This window comes from Callithrix jacchus, chromosome 19, assembly GCF_049354715.1.
Source record: "Callithrix jacchus isolate 240 chromosome 19, calJac240_pri, whole genome shotgun sequence".
Taxonomy (NCBI): domain Eukaryota; kingdom Metazoa; phylum Chordata; class Mammalia; order Primates; family Cebidae; genus Callithrix; species Callithrix jacchus.
Window position 1 is genome coordinate 38,224,779 of NC_133520.1, and position 14,895 is coordinate 38,239,673.

General features: G+C 46.8%; 2 protein-coding genes across 23 annotated transcripts in view; one reads left to right on the top strand and one right to left on the bottom strand.

The window, feature by feature from the left end:
• The window catches only part of LOC100387335 (olfactory receptor 2B11), a 103,129-nt gene extending 99,738 nt beyond the window's left edge, over positions 1–3,391 (top strand). For all 7 annotated transcript variants that reach the window (XM_078357072.1, XM_078357071.1, XM_078357077.1 and 4 more), the window contains one exon: positions 111–3,391. In XM_078357072.1, the coding sequence (XP_078213198.1) occupies positions 131–1,087 (957 nt within the window). In that variant the 5' untranslated portion in view covers positions 111–130 and the 3' untranslated portion in view covers positions 1,088–3,391. The remainder of the gene's footprint in view (positions 1–110) is intronic.
• A 9-nt stretch (positions 3,392–3,400) lies between these two features.
• NLRP3 (NLR family pyrin domain containing 3) overlaps positions 3,401–14,895 on the bottom strand; it is a 29,400-nt gene continuing 17,905 nt past the window's right edge. For all 16 annotated transcript variants that reach the window (XM_078357069.1, XM_078357064.1, XM_035281424.3 and 13 more), the window contains 3 exons: positions 8,378–8,548; positions 7,406–7,576; positions 3,401–4,086 (listed from right to left, as the gene is read on the bottom strand). In XM_078357069.1, coding sequence (XP_078213195.1) covers positions 3,987–4,086; positions 7,406–7,576; positions 8,378–8,548 — 442 coding nt within the window. In that variant the 3' untranslated portion in view covers positions 3,401–3,986. The remainder of the gene's footprint in view (positions 4,087–7,405; positions 7,577–8,377; positions 8,549–14,895) is intronic.

The following is a 14,895-nucleotide window of genomic DNA, read 5'->3' on the forward strand; positions in this document are numbered from 1 at the left end:
AGGGGAATCAGGCTATAACCTGGGTAGGGAAGAATGGATACAAGAAGGAGGAATGTGATTAATTCCTCTTCTCGGGTATTATTCATTCCAACATTCTCAACGTGTCACAGGCGCCAGAAAATGCCACGACATGAAAAGTGACAACCAGAGCTTCTCAGGGGACCCCCCTCAAGCCTTCATCCTCCTGGGTGTGTCTGACCGGCCATGGCTGGAGCTCCCGCTCTTCGTGGTCCTCCTGCTGTCCTATGTGCTGGCCATGTTGGGGAACGTCGCCATCATCCTGGCATCCCGGCTGGATCCTCAGCTCCACAGCCCCATGTACGTCTTCCTCAGCCACCTGTCCTTCCTGGACCTCTGCTACACTACCACCACCGTCCCTCAGATGCTGGTCAACATGGGCAGTTCCAGGAAGACCATCAGCTATGGAGGCTGCACGGTGCAGTACGCAGTCTTCCACTGGTTGGGATGCACAGAGTGCGTCGTCCTGGCCGCCATGGCCCTGGACCGCTATGTGGCCATCTGCGAGCCCCTCCGCTACGCCGTCCTCATGCACCGCGCTCTCTGTCAGCAGCTCGTGGCTCTGGCCTGGCTCAGTGGCTTCGGAAACTCCTTGGTGCAGGTGGCCCTGACTGTGCGGTTGCCACTCTGTGGGCGGCAGGTGCTGAACAACTTTTTCTGTGAGGTGCCGGCCGTGATCAAGCTGTCGTGTGCTGACACCACTGTGAACGATGCCACGCTGGCTGTGCTGGTGGCCTTCTTTGTGTTGGTGCCCCTGGCTCTCATCCTTCTCTCCTATGGCTTTATTGCCCGCACAGTGCTCAGGATCCAGTCCTCCAAGGGACGACACAAGGCCTTCGGGACCTGTTCCTCCCACCTGATGGTCGTCTCCCTCTTCTACCTACCTGCCATTTACATGTATCTGCAGCCCCCTTCCAGCTACTCCCAAGAGCAGGGCAAATTTATTTCCCTCTTCTATTCCATAATCACCCCCACTCTCAACCCCTTCATCTACACCCTGAGGAATAGAGAAGTGAAGGGAGCTCTGAGGAGACTCCTGGCCAGGCTCTGGAGCCTCTGTGGATGGTGAGGGCCTGAGATGTGGCATCTCCATCAACTGAGGAACACTGGACACGCCTACTGTGCGCTCAGACAAAGAGGACGTGAGATGTGGCATCTCCATCAACTGAGGAACACTGGACATGCCTACTGTGCGCTCAGACAAAGAGGACCTGAGATGTGGCATCTCCGTCAACCGAGGAACACTGGACACGCCTACTGTGCGCTCAAAGAGGACCTGAGATGTGGCATCTCTGTCAACTGAGGAACACTGGACACGCCTACTGTACGCTCAGACAAAGAGGATCTGAGATGTGGCATCTCCATCAACTGAGGAACACTGGACACGCCTACTGTGCGCTTAGACAAAGAGGACGTGAAATGTGGCATCTCCATCAACTGAGAAACACTGGACACGCCTACTGTGTGCTCAGACAAAGAGGACGTGAGATGTGGCATCTCCGTCAACTGAGGAACACTGGACACGCCTACTGTGCACTCAGACAAAGAGGACCTGAGATGGGGAATCTCCATCAACTGAGGAGCACTGGACATGCCTACTGTGCACTCAGACAAAGAGGACCTGAGCTGTGGCATCTCCATCAACTGAGGAACACTGGCCACGCCTACTGTGCGCTCAAAGAGGACCTGAGATGTGGCATCTCCATCAACTGAGGAACACTGGACACACCTACTGTGCGCTCAGAGCATCTTTTGCTTAAGGAGTTAATACCCAGAGAGCTCAAAGCCTGTCCCCAAACATCTCACTTCTGGTCATAATGCCCCAAATCCCACATCTACAAATAAAGTCCATTTTAAAAGTGTAATTCTAAGAGGTCATATGTTTTCAAGAATTGTTTAAATAGACCTCAGTAAGTATTTGTTGAATTATTTAACTTCTGGTTTCCTGATTCTTTTCTCTTTTCCTCTTCCTATATGTCTTTTATTTTCTCCCCATTTGTTTTTCAAGTTTCTCTCTCTCTTTTCTATTACTCTTAAGCATATACAAGATGAAGCTGAAATACACTTATTTTACTTACAATAAATATGTGTTCTTCTCCATATACTTAAATCTCCACAAATTTTACAAACAATTCCAAGAATGAAGTCGATTGGTATCTCTTTCCTGTGATTTTGGACTTTTTTTTCTGTAGTTCAAATTTTCATCTATAGAAAGTTTTTCCATCAAATGTAAACAAGTACAACCACTATGGAAAATCGTGTGGAGATTCATCAAAGAACTAAAAGTAGATCTACCATTTGATCCAGCAATCCCACCACTGGGTATCTACCCAGAGGAATAGAAGTTATTATATGAAAAAGATACTTGCCCGTGCATGTTTATAGCAGTGCATTTTGCAATTGGAAAAATATGGAACCAGCCCAAATGCCCATCAATCAACAAGCAGATAAAGAAAATGTGATACATATATATACATATATATATATATGTATATATGTATATATATATATATATAGAGAGAGAGAGAGAGAGAATGGAATACTATTCAGCCATAAAAAGGAATGAAATAATGGCATTCTTAGCAACCTGGCCAGTTTTAACACCCTAATGCCCAAAGGTTGTCTTTCTCTTTCAAGCTCAGCTATGTGTTTCTGATGACATTATTTTCACAGGAAATCAAAGTGTTTGTAGCAGGAAGGCAGTCAGTAATAGCTCACCAAGATGCAGAAAGCCCGTCTCCAATCGGTGCTGCTCAGAAGTGCTAACAAGGCAGAGTTTGCAACACAATGTAAATCTCATATTGTTTCCCTTATGGAAACAGTCTGAAGGGTTTTTTTTTAATGTCCGCGTATCCAAAGGGCATATTTGATAATTTGATTGATTTACAATCTTATTCAAGTTCCGTACAGCTACAGCTCCTAGACCACAACTTGAGTAGCCAAGTGTGGCTACTTTGATGGTTAATTGTATACTATTTCCATCCTGAGCGATTCCATGCGGTTCAAGAGTTGTCCATGTGTAGAGAGGCAATTAGTAAATATTTCCTTATAACTTAATGCTCTGTGAAGTATGATAGATGAACCGTTCCTCAGATGGGATAAATCCAAAATGAGTTGTTATCAAATGAAGGCAAGATGCATCTTCTGCCTAATACTTCTGGTTATGAGTGCAGGCTCCAAAACCCTGAAACCTTTCCCTCTATGACTTTCAAGCTCTTATCCTAGCAAAGCTGAAATTCCACTCATTACAATTAGTGTGAGGTAATTTTTTAAAAATTATCTACAATTGAATCATTTGCCAAAGCGATTTTTAAAATGCACAAAGCAATTTAATTTATCTTAAGTGGTTTAAATAAATAATTTTTAAAATGTCTAGGCACTCTTTTTTGAAATTAAGAAAAGGCAACAATTTAATTCAATAAATACAAAAAAGTTTTACATATTCCTGAATTTTCAACTAGCTACAAAAAGCATGAATTATTCTTATTAGAAAACATAACTATTACAAAAAATTTTTAAATAAATAAGTAGCTGCCACAAAATTTCAACATAATATATAGTCAATTAGTTCTGTGTTATGGTCAGTTAATAGAAAGATAGCAGGAATGATTATATGAGCAAAAATAGATCAAAGAAGAAAAAAAGATAGGAAAAAGAAAGTTAGAGACAGTGAGGAGAGGAAAATAAAGACAAAGAAAATGTTTTATTGAATGAGCTAATTACATAAGGTCGCCAAGAGGAACATCCTCTAATTAAGGTGCTGTGATGAGAACATCCGGAAGCTTCCATCACCCTCGTGTCTTCCTCACCCGGGCATAAAGGAGATGCCCGTTCTCTACACAGAGGCGTCATCAGCAAGCTCTCTTCTCCAACACCCCCCTGGAAGGATTTTTGGGCTGGATGGACTGCAGCACCCAAGGAGTGGAGGGGCCAGAGAACACTGGCGTCTGGCAGCCCTGCTTCTGCCCCTACCAAGAGGGCTCAAAGACAATGGTCAGCTCAGGCTTTTCTTCTTGAAGTGTTTCTAATGCACGTTTTGTCTCATAATTGAAAAACATTTCACACAACCTGTAAAAGCAAACAGAAAGCCTGGGTTGCACTCTTCAGATAAGTCTCTCAGAGTCGTTAACCTTAAAAGTCTCATCTCTTCATTTCCCTGAACACACACCTCTAAACTCTAAAATGTTAAACAAAAAAACAAAAACAGAACAGAAGCTCTCAGTGCCCAAGGTGGTTTCTGTTATATTTTTAACTATCTAGTAAAAAAAATTTATCTAGTTGGAAAAATTTTAAGAATATGTAAAAGTAGACAATACAGTATAACAAACCCCCTGTGTCCGTTACCCAAGTTCAACAATGACACAGGTCATGTCAACCTGTTTCCTCTAATACCCACCCACTCCTCCCACCATGGATTATTTTAAATAGTGCAGTTAACACATGTATAAATAATTCACTCTGTGACACTAAAACAGGATCACAATATCACCATCACATCAAAACTGTTTAATAGTAATTTCCTAGTGTCACTGTATGTCCAGCCAGCATTTATACTTCCTCAACTGTCTTGTAATTTTTTTTACGTTACGTTCATTTAGTCACAAACCCGATCAAGTCTACACATTGCATCTGCCCAGGATGCCGCTCACGTTTCTTTGATGAAAGTTCCTTCTCTTCTTTAATACAAAGTCTCCCTTGAAACTTAACTATTGAATCAGCCCATTTGTCCCGCATCATTGCTGAGCATCTCAATTTGGTTGTGTTGTATACCAAATGTTTTCCTCCTTAACAACTCCCATGATGAAGCCGAAACGCTAACGTGATGGTACTGAAAGGTGGGGCCTTCGGGAGGGAGGGAGGGAGGCAGATGAAGCTGTGAGGGCGAGGCCCTTACAGGGGCAGCTTCAGAGAGTTTGTTCTTTCTCCCCCGTCTTCTCTCCCTCGCCTCCCCTCCCGCCATGCGATCACACAGCAAGAAGGTAGCCATGTAAGCCAGGAAGAGGACTCTCATCAGCAACCAAATTCACCAGAGACTTGATTTTGGACTTTGCAGCCTCCAGAACTGTGAGAAAATAACTTTCTGTGTTTGAGTCACACCGTCTATAGCAGCTTGTCATGGCAGCCTGAGAAAACAGATTGATGGCATTCATGGGTTCTTCAGCCTATTTTGAGCCTGACCCTTGGCCTGGGTCCTGAACGTCCCTCAGGGCTAGGTCAGTGACTCTGTATGAAGCAATGTCCCCAGCTTTGGCCTGAGCAATCCCTCTTTTTTTCCTCTATCTCTCTTCGCTCTGGGAATGTGGGCTTGTCCGGCAGCAAACATGCCCCATTATGTCTACACGAGGATGCAAAGCTGATTCAAACTTTTATTTATTCAGACCTGCATTCCAACAGGCTCTCAGCCTTGAGATCTTGAATATGGACCAAAGTCCCTGGACTAAAGGAATTTATATCTTGGGAGCACAGATCATAAATAAATGAGAAAATGACAGAGCACATAAGATGTGCAACACTACAGGGGAGAATGAGAAGATAAAAGAAAGGACATGTTGGGCTTCCATTTTCAGTAAGAGAGTCAGAGACAGCCTCACAGAGACCTTTAGGCAGACAATTTAGGAATGTGTGGAGGATAAGGCACATGGAATTGAAGGGGAGAAAGTTCCAAGCAGGAAGAAAAGCAAGTGCAAAAATCCAGAGATGAAAGTGTTCTTGCAAACCAGCAAGGGGACCCCTATATGGGGGTAGAATGAGGAAGGGCCAGGAGAAGACGAATCTTCGGAAGCAGTGGGGGCCAGATTACGTGGGCCACGGAAGCCACCATGAGTTTGTGGCTCTTACTATGTAAGTGATAAGAGGCCAGGTGCAGTGGCTCACGCCTGTAATCCCAACACTTTGGGAAGCTGAGGCAGGCGGATCACAAGGTCAGAAGTTCAAGACCAGCCTGACCAACATGATGAAACCCATCTCTACTAAAAAGACAAAAATCAGCTGGGTGTGGTGGCACCTGCCTGTAGTCCCAGCTACTCAGGAGGCTGAAGCAGGAGAATTGCTTGAGCCTGGAAGGCGGAGGCTGTGGTGAGCCGAGACTGCGCCACTGCACTCCAGGGCAACAGAGCGTGACTTTGTCTCAAAAAAAACAGTGATAAGAAGTCACCAGATGATGTTGGAAACGGTGATATGGTCTGAGTCACGTTTTAGCTGCATCCCTTGTCTGCTAAATTCAGGATAAAAGATGCAGGTTGGCCTGTCAGAATGCCACCGTGACATCCAGACACCTCGTGATGGTGGCTTGAGCCAGGGAAGAAGCCGTGAAGCCGGCCCAGGCTGTCAGCAAGTGGCCAAGCCGGAAAGGCAGAGCTAACAGGGACACACGGGACACGGGCATGGGAAAAAAGAGACAGTGAAGACAGCACCAGAAATGTTTTGGCCTGAGCAGCTCGGAGGAAGTTACCATTGCCTGAGATGGGGAAGAAGCAGGTTTTAGGCAGAAGAACACCAGTGTGGACCTGGATGTGCCATCTGAGAGGTTTATTAAACCTCCAAGAAGGAAGATTAGACAAGCATGCAGACACAGGACTTACGGACATGTAATCTGGAAGGCACAGCACATATATCCTGAAGTCAGAAAACTAGGTAATTTAAATGAAGGAGAAAGTGCAGGGAAGAAAAGTTAGCCCAGCGACTGAGCTCTGAGGATTCAACACACAAGGGTCAGGATGATGAAGAAAAGGCCAGAAAGGAAACCGAGTAGAGATGGCCAACGAAATAGAGAAAACCCAGGAGAGCTTGTTGGTCTTAAAGCCAAGCAGTAAAAACATCTTCAGTGAAAAGTGCGATCATCACAGCTGACAGAACCACGAGACTGGCCAGGAAATTCTTACTAGAGTGGAAAGGACTGCCTCAGTGGTACCACGAAACACAGACGTGGTCCAGCAATGCCCCGGCACACTGTTGAATTTCATGGCATTTCCGAGCTTGATGTTCCTGGAGCATTCTTTTCCCCTTTAGAAATCCTCAGAAACAAAACAACAAGATCCCCGCTATGTAAAGACCCTTCCAATCCGGATGAACCACAGACAGGTTCTGCGACGTGCGGTTCCTTGTGTAGAACAAAACCCTCCTGGGCCACGATTGCCCTGGGACTTGTGTTTCTTTGAGGAACACGGATAAAACGCAGCTTAACCTTGGTTATCTGATCATCTCAGCGAAGTGGAATGTGCAGTTTAAGCCCCATGTTCTCTGTGTTTAAAAATCCACCACAACTGACCCAGGCCCAGCCTAATGCTGAGTGGCTGCAGATGACATCAGAACCACCCTGGATTTTGATCACACTCGACTTTTCCTGAGGACTCGGGATCCCGCCCCGGAATCTGCAGAGCACGCTCACCCCAGGTTCTGCAGGAGGCAGCTCTGCTGTCTCAGAACTTCACAGAACATCATCACCCCCAGGTCGCCCAGGTCGTTGTTGCCCAGGCTCAGCTTTCGCAGGCTCCGGCTGGAGGTCAGAAGAGTGGAAAGATCCCAGCAGCAGTGCGACGTGAGGCTGCAGCTGTCTAATCTGCAGAAAAAGGGGGTGATTTAAAGAAAATGTCCCCTTAACCGTCCCCCTGGCTCCCCAAGATCTTAGCATCTTAGCCTGTATTGTTTCAGATGCAAAAAAAAAAATGAGCACAGGCCTGCCTAGCTTGACACAGCCCTGTATGCCAGAGTTACTCTTCTCTCCTTGTCAGATGGGAGTATCTGCTTCAAGTCCACCAGATTGTGCAGATGAAATTGGTAACGGTGCATGGCTGGGCGCAGTGGCTCCCGACTGTAATCTCAGCACTTTGGGAGGCCAAGATGGGCGAATTACGAGGTGGAGGTCAAGATCAGCCTGATCAACATGGTGAAACTCCGTCTCTACTAAAAAAATTTAGCCAGGCATGGTGGCGGGTGCCTGTAGTCCCAGCTACTCAGGAGGCTGAGGCAGGAGAATTTCTTGAACCTGGATAGCGGAGGCTGCAGTGAGATTGTGCCACTGCACTCCAGCCTGGGTGACAGAGTAAGACTCTGTCTCAAAAAAAAAAAAAAAAAGTAACAGTGGTTTGTTAATTGACTTTTTACCAAATTCTGTGCCTTTCCCTACATTTCCACAAGCTATAAGTGTCATACTGCCCCCTTCTTTTGTGGTACAGAAAATCATGAGGGAAAGGACTCGAGGTCCAACTTCATATCATCCAGGAGGACTCCTCCCAGCCCCATGACCCTGCGACAGGGCAGACTCTAAGAAGAACAGATTATCTGGTGGTCGTTCTGTCTAAACGTCCCTCCACCCTGGCCATCATGTACTCTCATCGCTGTCACGAGCCGAAGGACTTACTCCAACACCTGCAGCTTGCAGTCGGGGTGCAAGAGTCCCTCACAGAGGAGCTTGATCCCCTTGTCTCCAAGAGTGTTGCCTCGCAGGTAAAGGTGCGTGAGATTCCCATTAGTGCTGAGTACCGAGGACAAAGCTGAACAACAGGCTGATGTGAGGCCAGAATTTACCAACCTGTGGAAGGACGGGGAGAAGCATCGTCAGTGCCCAACTCTTCCCAAACACTGTGCTGCTGCTCCCACACAGCGCCTTGTCCTATCTCAGCAGCTGCAGCCTTCAGTTCAGAGACCAGGAGCCACTTCTCAGATACGATCTGAGGAGAGTGTGACCTCCTGTCCCTGGCTGCCACAGGAGAGACAAATGAGGCTCTCAGCGGGCGCTTTGCTGAATCAGTACGACAGAAAGAGCCAAGGCAAACGGAGCCAGTTACCCCATACTCTTCCTCCGCACATGGTTTTCCTCCGGTAAGGAGTGCTCCTCAGCACTGCTTCTTCCAGAAGGACATCCCATTATCAACAGATAATTCATGTGACGCTGCAGAGACCTTTTTTTTTTTTTTTTTTTTTTTGAGAGCGAGACAGGGAAAAAAATCCTCCTGGTGGGAATTGGGTGCTGATTGAAACATGAAAGACAACAGGGGAACGTTCGTTGTGACCTCCTAAGCTGTAGCTGGGGCTGTTCTAATACCTACCCTGGGCTAGCATCACTGCTCCATTTTAGCTGTAAACTCCAACCTGAGCTGGGCGCGGTGGCTCAAGCCTGTAATCCCAGCACTTTGGGAGGCCGAGGCGGGTGGATCACGAGGTCAAGAGATTGAGACCATCCTGGTCAACATGGTGAAACCCCGTCTCTACTAAAAATTCAAAAAATTAGCTGGGCATGGTGGCACGTGCCTGTAATCCCAGCTACTCAGGAAGCTGAGGCAGGAGAATTGCCTGAACCCAGGAGGCGGAGGTTGCGGTGAGCCAAGATCGCGCCATTGCACTCCAGCCTGGGTAACAAGAGCGAAACTCCGTCTCAGAAAAATAAAAAAATTTTTTAAAACTCCAACCTGGCTTCCCCCTCCCTACCACAGCCCCTTTGGGTACATAACTGGGTCGTGCTGCACTTAGAGGCATTGAAGCATCTGTTCTTAACACTTGTAACCATTGTAACCACATTCTGCTCGGCACACCTCCCCCCTGCTGTTGTAAGAAAAAAGTTTCCCTTTGAGCATCCTGTAGAAGGAGCCTGATCGCCCCCTTCTTGGTGATTGTATGGAAACCACCTGTGCCCGCAGCCCCTTCCTCTAAACTGCTTTTCTGCTTCTGTAAAATTCCGCTTCAGCTAGGTACTCCCCTCCCCTGCCTAAATCTAGGTATAAAAGATAGGCCCCTTCCTCGGGGCTGAGAGAATTTTGAGCATTAGCTCTCTCTCAGTCACCAGCAAATCAATAAAGGACTCTTGGTTGTTAGAACACATGGCGCGTTCCTTCTAACTCACTCAGTTAAAACATTTGCAGGACCCAGCAAGATACTCGCCACCAGGTGCAGACCAGGCTCACTCTGGGCTCCCCTGGGGGAGGAGAGGACTATAGGGGAGGTGCCCCCTGAGACGTCCCAGGGCCCCATAGACCACCCCTTGCTGGAGGAGAGTGGATCGACTCCCAGCGCGGCCCACCAAATTATTCTGCAGAGTCCCTGGTCCTGCTCCGTGGAGAAGGTAAGTCAGGCCTGCTCTGGTTATTCCTGGAAGTCACAGGGATCATCCAGTTACCAGGACGCTGGAATTGACTCCAGTGATCCCTGTGACCTTGGGTTCTGGGTGCCCGGAGTCCCTGGTCCTGGTTCTGGTTTTCCTGTCTTTAAATTCTAGAGATCTAGAGTTCCTGGTTCTGTGGGCTTTTGGCTGTCTGGTTCTGGACTCCCAGTGCCCGGGGTCCTGGTTCTGTCCTTCTGTCTGATCTAGAGGGGTTTAGCCCTGACGAGGGCACCCCTCTGGACTCTGTCACCACTCCAGGACGCTGGAGGACAGGGTCCCTGGGTTCTGTGTAATTTAAAACATTGACAAAGAAGGCAAAATTTCTTCAGCGTTTCAACTGTTTACAAAGCGTAAAAGCACTGTAATAACCTCTGAATGAATGTGTGTGTGCATGTGTGAGTGCGTGGGGACCTCAGAGGCCACGTCTAAGGATCCAGTTCTTTGTTTGTCCTTGAAAACTGCCATGGTGGTTTATCTGCCTCGGTGTCAGTTGTCCTGTTTTGTTCCTAACATCTGGATTTGTGTGTCTCTCGTCTGTTGTCCTGCTTGTCTCTAGTGTTTGAATTTGCATGTCCTGTCGTCCTTATTGCCTGAGACAGTTGGGTGATCCAGACCTGACCACACCAGTGCACGATGCCAAAAAGTGCTTCCCCCGGACCTCCAGGATGCCCCTGGAGAAGGCCAATGCCACTGTGTTCACAGAGAGCAGCAGCTTCCTCGAACAGAGAGTGCGAAAGGCTGGGGTGGCCGTCAGCACGGAAATGGACAGTGTGTGGGCCCAGGCCCTGCTGGCCGGAACTTCGGTGCAAAAGACTGAGTTAATTGCTCACTCAGGCGCTCCGATGGGGTAAGAAGAAACACACCAACATTTACACCGACAGCAGGTGTGCCTTTGCAACTGTGCACGTTCATGGAGCTATTCACCAGGAGCGCGGGCTTCTCACTTTGGCTGGAAAAACTATCAAAAACAAAGAAGAAATCCGGGCCTTATTGCAGGCCATTTGGCTCCCCTGCAGGTGTGATCACTGCAAGGACATCAAAAGGAAAATACAGCCTTGCCCGAGGGAACCAAAGGGCCGACTCTGCTGCCGTCACCCCTTTAACTCTGTTACCCACTGTGTCCTTTCCACAGCCCGATTTGCCTGTCTGCCCAGGAAGACAAGCCAGCATTGGACCTTCAGGCCAGTAAAAACTAAGGTAGTGGGTTGGTTCTCTCGGATTCAAGAATTTCCTGCCCCAGACCCTGGGAAAGGCCTTGGTCGGTCGCCTCCATTCTTCCACTCATCTAAGGGAGAAAGAAAGAGAAAGGAAGGGAGGGAGGAAGAAAAGAAGGGAAGGAAAAGAAAAAGAAAGAAAGAAAAGTGAGGAAGAAGATCTAACACTTTTGAGTGTTTATTGTGTGCTTGGCATGTATTTGAGTGTTAAATAGGGTTACCTCACTGCGTGATCACAACTGAAGATGGGAATGTTATTTTATCCCTGCTTCTCAATGGACAAAGTGAGGATCAGAGCAATTAAAAAATAGGCAGGAGCTCCTTAGCTGGTAGAAAGTGAGAAAGTGGAGGTACCCTCCAGGCAAAAGGAGCAGAGCGTGCAAGGAAAGGAAGATTGAAAGAGCCCGAAGCGGGTGGATCACGAGGTTAAGAGATCGAGACCATCCTGGTCAACATGGTGAAACCCCATCTCTACTAAAAATACAAAAAATTAGCTGGGCATGGTGGCGTGTGCCTGTAATCCCAGCTACTCGGGAGGCTGAGGCAGGAGAATTGCCTGAACCCAGGAGGCGGAGGTTGCAGTGAGCCGAGATCACACCATTGCACTCCAGCCTGGGTAACAAGAGCAGAACTCCATCTCAAAAAGAAAAAAGAAAGAGCCACCAAGGTGTTTAAAAACTGATTCATAGCTGGACACAGTGACGTGCACCTGCAGTCCCAGTTACGTGGGCGGCTGAGACAGGAGGATTGCTTGAACCCAGGAGTTCAGGCGAGACCTGGTATGCAGGGTGGTGTGGATGTGGACAAGCCCAGAAGTTCGAATTTAGCCTGAGCAACACAGCAAGTCCCCATCCCCAAAACAACAAAACAAAACGCATCCAAGATGACTCAAAATGGAGTGGAAGGTGCGGTAGGAGAGAGGGCAGCATCAGGGACAGCCTGTGTGGCAAGCTAAGATGTCATTCTGACCACAGAGATGAACTTGTGAAGTTTTTGAACAAAGGGCCAATATTTTCAAATTTGCATTTTATGAAGTTCCCTCTGGTGTTGTGTTAGGAAAAAAAAAAACGATGTGTGGTAGAGGGAACTGAAAGCAGAGCATTTAGGACTGTCCTCCGTTTACTAGCTGGGCAGCCTCCTGGAAAGCCCCGCTACTCAACGAGGTGGGAAGAAGAGGGCAGGAGCAGGTCAGAGGACGGGGGTGGAAGGTGGGGTATGATAAACCAATTTCGCAAGCGCTCAGCACGTGTGACACTTGAGCAATATTGAGACAGGCAGTACACAAGACGCAGCCCAAGATGAGGACCCGAAGTTCAGGGAAAAAACATGGCTACACCTAACACAGCAAATGCATCCAAGCTTTGACTGATTCATGCCACTTAGAGCTATGCATCTCAAAGCAAATACACAGGAGAAACCTTTATATACTAATGTGCAGAGTGTTTGCAATAGTGGAAAAGCATAGTTATCCCAAAATGCATTATTTGATGAAATAAATCATAGCAAAGCACACTATGGGATATTATGCCCCAATCTAGAGGTCTACAGAAATCAGCATGGAAATTTATCCATGATAAATAAAAAAGGGGTATCACAGAAAAAATATTTCTATTATGATTCTAGTTTCAATAGCTAGGGGTTTGAACTGTTTCCTCCAAAACTTTGTATGTTGAAGTCCTAGGCCCAGTACTCGAGAACATGACCTTATTTGGAGATACGGTTACTGAAAATGTAATGAGTTAAGATGAGGGCGTTACTAATATAACACAACTTGTGTTCTTTCACCAGGGAAACCTGGGACATGGAGAAAGACACACAGATACAGGGAAGATGCCATGTAGAGATAAAGGCAATGCTGTGGGAGAGGCAGCTACAGGCCAAGGAATGTCAAAATGCATCAGCAAGATGACATTCCACCAGAAGCCAAGGAGAAGCATGGAACAGACTCCTCACAGCCCTCAGAAGCACCTAGCCTGCTGGCATCTTCATCTCACACTTCTGGCCTCCATAACTGAGGGGCAATACATTTGTTGTTAAGCTGCTGCATTTGTGGTATTTTATTACAGCAGCTCTAACAGATAGTGTATTACAAATGCAACATGCAAATCACATAGGCCTTCATTCACATTACTGATATAAATACCACCCAGATCAGCATACACAGGAAATCTATTTGTCCATCATTAGCCACCAATATGTGTTCACAAAGTTCCAATACTCCCTTGGATGGATGGATGGATGGATGGATGGATGGATGGATGGATGGATGACAGATGAATAATAGATGGAAGGATGGATGATGGATGGCTGGATGGATGGATGATGGATGGATGGATGGATGATGGAAGGATGGATGATGGATGGATGAATGGATGATGGATGGATGATAGATGGACGGATGGATAGATGGATGATGGATGAATGATGGATGGATGGATGATGGATGGATAGATGGATGGATGGATGGATGATGGATGGATGGATGGATGGATGGATGACGGATGAATAATAGATGGATGGATGGATGATGGATAGATGGATGGATGAAGGATGGATGGATGGATGGATGGATGATGGATGGACAGATGGATGGATGATGGATGGACAGACGGATGGATTATATAACAATCTATTATATTAAAACAATGCCCACCACATGTCCCCAGAAAGCCAGCAAAGTAAAGGGACCAAATCACGTCTGTTGAACAAACCAAGAGAAGTAGAAACCAGATTGCTAAGGAAGAGTAACACTAGAAAGCGAGGAAAGGTGCTGCTTGAAGATGTCACTGAAAGATTCGGTCACATCTGGGGATGGGCTGATGGGTCAGGTGCAAGGAAGTGTCAGAGCTTTGTGAACATATATTGGTTGTTAATTATGGACTGATGGATTACTCCTTAGGGAAGCCCTTTCCTGCTATATTTTGTCTTGAATGCTGATCTGGCTGGTATTTAATAATGTGAATGAAGATCTACACAATTTGCTTGTTGTATCTGTAGATATTATCAACAGAATCAAGATTCAAAAATGCCTCGTTAGTGTGTCAAAAGACAGGTAAGATGAGGTTTAGCAAAGCTAAATTTGAGGTCCCACCCTTAGGCTGAGAGCCAGAAAAAGAAGCCCTATAGGGAGCCCATTACCAACACTTCCTAAGGCAAGACACTGTGAATTAACGCAGTGGCTGGGGTGGGTCACAGACATTTGCCTGCACACAGTTCCCCTACCTTCCATCTGAGTATCCATGGACAGAGGTATGAGGATCCCTGAGTTTTATCTTCTCCTCTTTCAACTGGAGACACCGATACCCGCCCTACAGCCTCTTTGTGGAGCCAACTGATATAACCCATGTAAAGAATATGAAAGAGCAATGGGACATAAAACTTGCATCTATTGGTAGGTATTCTCTATGACCATTTGCTGCAGAATTCCAATGCGAAACGAAGTCTTATGCAGCTGCCAAAAATCATAAGGAAATCACAGACTTCAGCAGCAACAGGAGGTAAGAGATTCACCGTGCGTCTTCAGCCTGGGCAGCACATTTCAAAGAGAGACAATACTAACCAGCTTGC